Source organism: Pocillopora verrucosa, chromosome 4 (genome assembly GCF_036669915.1).
Source record: "Pocillopora verrucosa isolate sample1 chromosome 4, ASM3666991v2, whole genome shotgun sequence".
Classification (NCBI taxonomy): Eukaryota; Metazoa; Cnidaria; class Anthozoa; order Scleractinia; family Pocilloporidae; genus Pocillopora; species Pocillopora verrucosa.
Window position 1 is genome coordinate 3,044,466 of NC_089315.1, and position 2,226 is coordinate 3,046,691.

Consider the following 2,226-nt stretch of genomic DNA (forward strand, 5'->3'; position numbering starts at 1 on the left):
GATCTACCATAGTGTGCAGACCAAATATGCACCCAAACGGCAGCACTTCTCTTATAATGGCATGGTTGCTCGAACTCAGTTGGCATCCCTAGACCATAATGCCAACACTGGTAGGCAAAAAGCCACTGTATCCAGGGGTGCCAACCAAGGGGAGCTGCAATACAAGGTAGTGTTTAAAATACAAAATAATGGGTGGCAAAGCCCATATTTGAGAAGACAACCAATTATCATCTCAAGGCAATGCTTAATGCCATAGAGAGAAAGAAAAAAAAACCGCAAGAGAGGATCGCAACAGTCACAGCACCACACATTCCTGAAAACATTGCCAGCAAACCCCGGCCTCCTAAAGCAGATGTCATTGCTAATCTTACATCGAGATTTCGAATAATCAAATATAACAACTTTGTCAATAACACAATTAAATGAAAATGAAAGCAATCATCGTAGCAAAAAGCAATCAAAGTTAGGTTTGAGGTTTATTTCATTCAGGCCACACAGCTATCCCTGGCAATGTGGATAATTTAATAACTGCAATAGGGATGACTTTCGTTTGGCTCTGCATGGCTTTTGACAGAATCACTATGCAGAAATGTGTTAGTAATTCATATCCTCGACAAGTAATTATATATTTCGCGCAAATTTTAGAAAGAAACCGTAACATAAGGAAATAAGAGCCTCTGATGTTATACGCGCAAAGCATATGTTACTAATCATTATTAAAGGACATTACGGATAAAGTTCAAAGTTCCAGATCTGCTTCTCGAAACCCCACGTAATTACCACTCTCTTCAGGAAATGTTTTACGTATGGCCGTGACGACGCATGCTGGCACGATTCTACGCCGGTTTTTTCCTAATACCCCATGTGCCCACCAAGTAAATTGTCTGTAGGCTGCCAAACGCCAAGTTCTAGAGAACAAGAGGATATAAAGTCACAAAAGCGATTGACTTAATTACGCGTACAAAATAAGAAAGAAAAAGACAGTTTACCTTTTGACGATAGGGTCGGGAATTGGATTGAGCCGCGCATTGTGGATTGCAACCAATGCCGTGCTTAAAACATCCTTGTCCAAGCATACAATGCCAAATTTCGGATGCTCTGTTATACATCTAACAACTATCAATACCCAAAAAGAAGAAAAAAGTCTTAACATTTTCTTTCCCTCACTGTTTCAATAATTTTCATCCATCAGACCTTGTAGTTGTAATTACAACTAAGATTGAGTTTGCACTTGTCCACCTTTTGTCACTCTTAGCAAAGAAGCGGCTGCTTCAAAAAAAATACTCGTGAGAATAATCACATACTAAGTACAAACCTGAATTGTCGAACTTTTGATTAAGCTCCTCTAGTTCTTGGCAGCAGTAACATTCATTTGCCACCGGCATAAGCGCACAAGCGCCGCACAAACACCATTCGGTGTTTCCCATCCTCGAAGTAGTGTCTTCTTCGTGGGCTTCTACCTCCTGTTCTACACTCTCTTCCTGAGGAGGTTCTTCTCCAGGCTGATATACTGGTTCGAACTGAAATGGTTCTATTCCGCTCATGACGAAGGGTCGACGAAGAAGCAATTTGTATTAAAATTTAGCCGAACGATAACACGTCCTCAAGTGATCCCCATAACATACGTCACAGGCTCATTTGGAAGACCGCTGATTTAAAATTGGTGCCCACGGTTTGAAAGCCGAAACAGCGCGAAAATACGAACTTTAAAGAAATATTTCTCCAAGGTAAGACACATTTAGCACAAATAACGCCTGAAATCGATAATTTCGTCACTTTGGCTATCGAAAGAAATTAACTCAATTTTTGGCTTCAGTTCTCCTTTAAGCAAGTTCGCTAGTGCACAAAATAAAAAAAATTATAAGAAAGCCTATATTCATTTTGACACTATCGAACAAACGAGAATAGCGAGAGCGAGAAAAAGACAGCTTGTGAAAACGGTACTAAGGGAGGGTGCAAGCTTACTTTTTTAACGCGTTGTGATGTGTTATTGCATCCCCATGGAAATCAACCTGTATTTGCATATAATGTACCCGCGGGATACTACCGCGTAATCATGCCGAAGGTTACTTCACATACGAGAAAAAGAATTGCTTGTCTCCATAAGGAAGGATTTTTTCCCATACAAATATTGAAAGCCTTGAGACGCAAAAATCTACAGGATCGTCAACAAAATACAGAAAACTGGATCCACTGAAAACCGCCCTCGATCAGGAAGGCCGACAA

General features: G+C 40.4%; 1 protein-coding gene across 1 annotated transcript; it reads right to left on the bottom strand.

Moving 5' to 3' along the window:
- Positions 1-739: 739 nt before the first annotated feature.
- LOC131794979 (P2X purinoceptor 7-like) lies at positions 740-1,544 on the bottom strand. Its single transcript, XM_059112539.2, has 3 exons — positions 1,316-1,544; positions 990-1,116; positions 740-908 (listed from the first exon to the last, which is right to left on the bottom strand). The coding sequence occupies exons 1-3, from the start codon at positions 1,542-1,544 to the stop codon at positions 740-742; spliced, it is 525 nt and encodes a 174-aa protein (XP_058968522.2).
- Between the last annotated feature and the right edge of the window lie 682 nt (positions 1,545-2,226).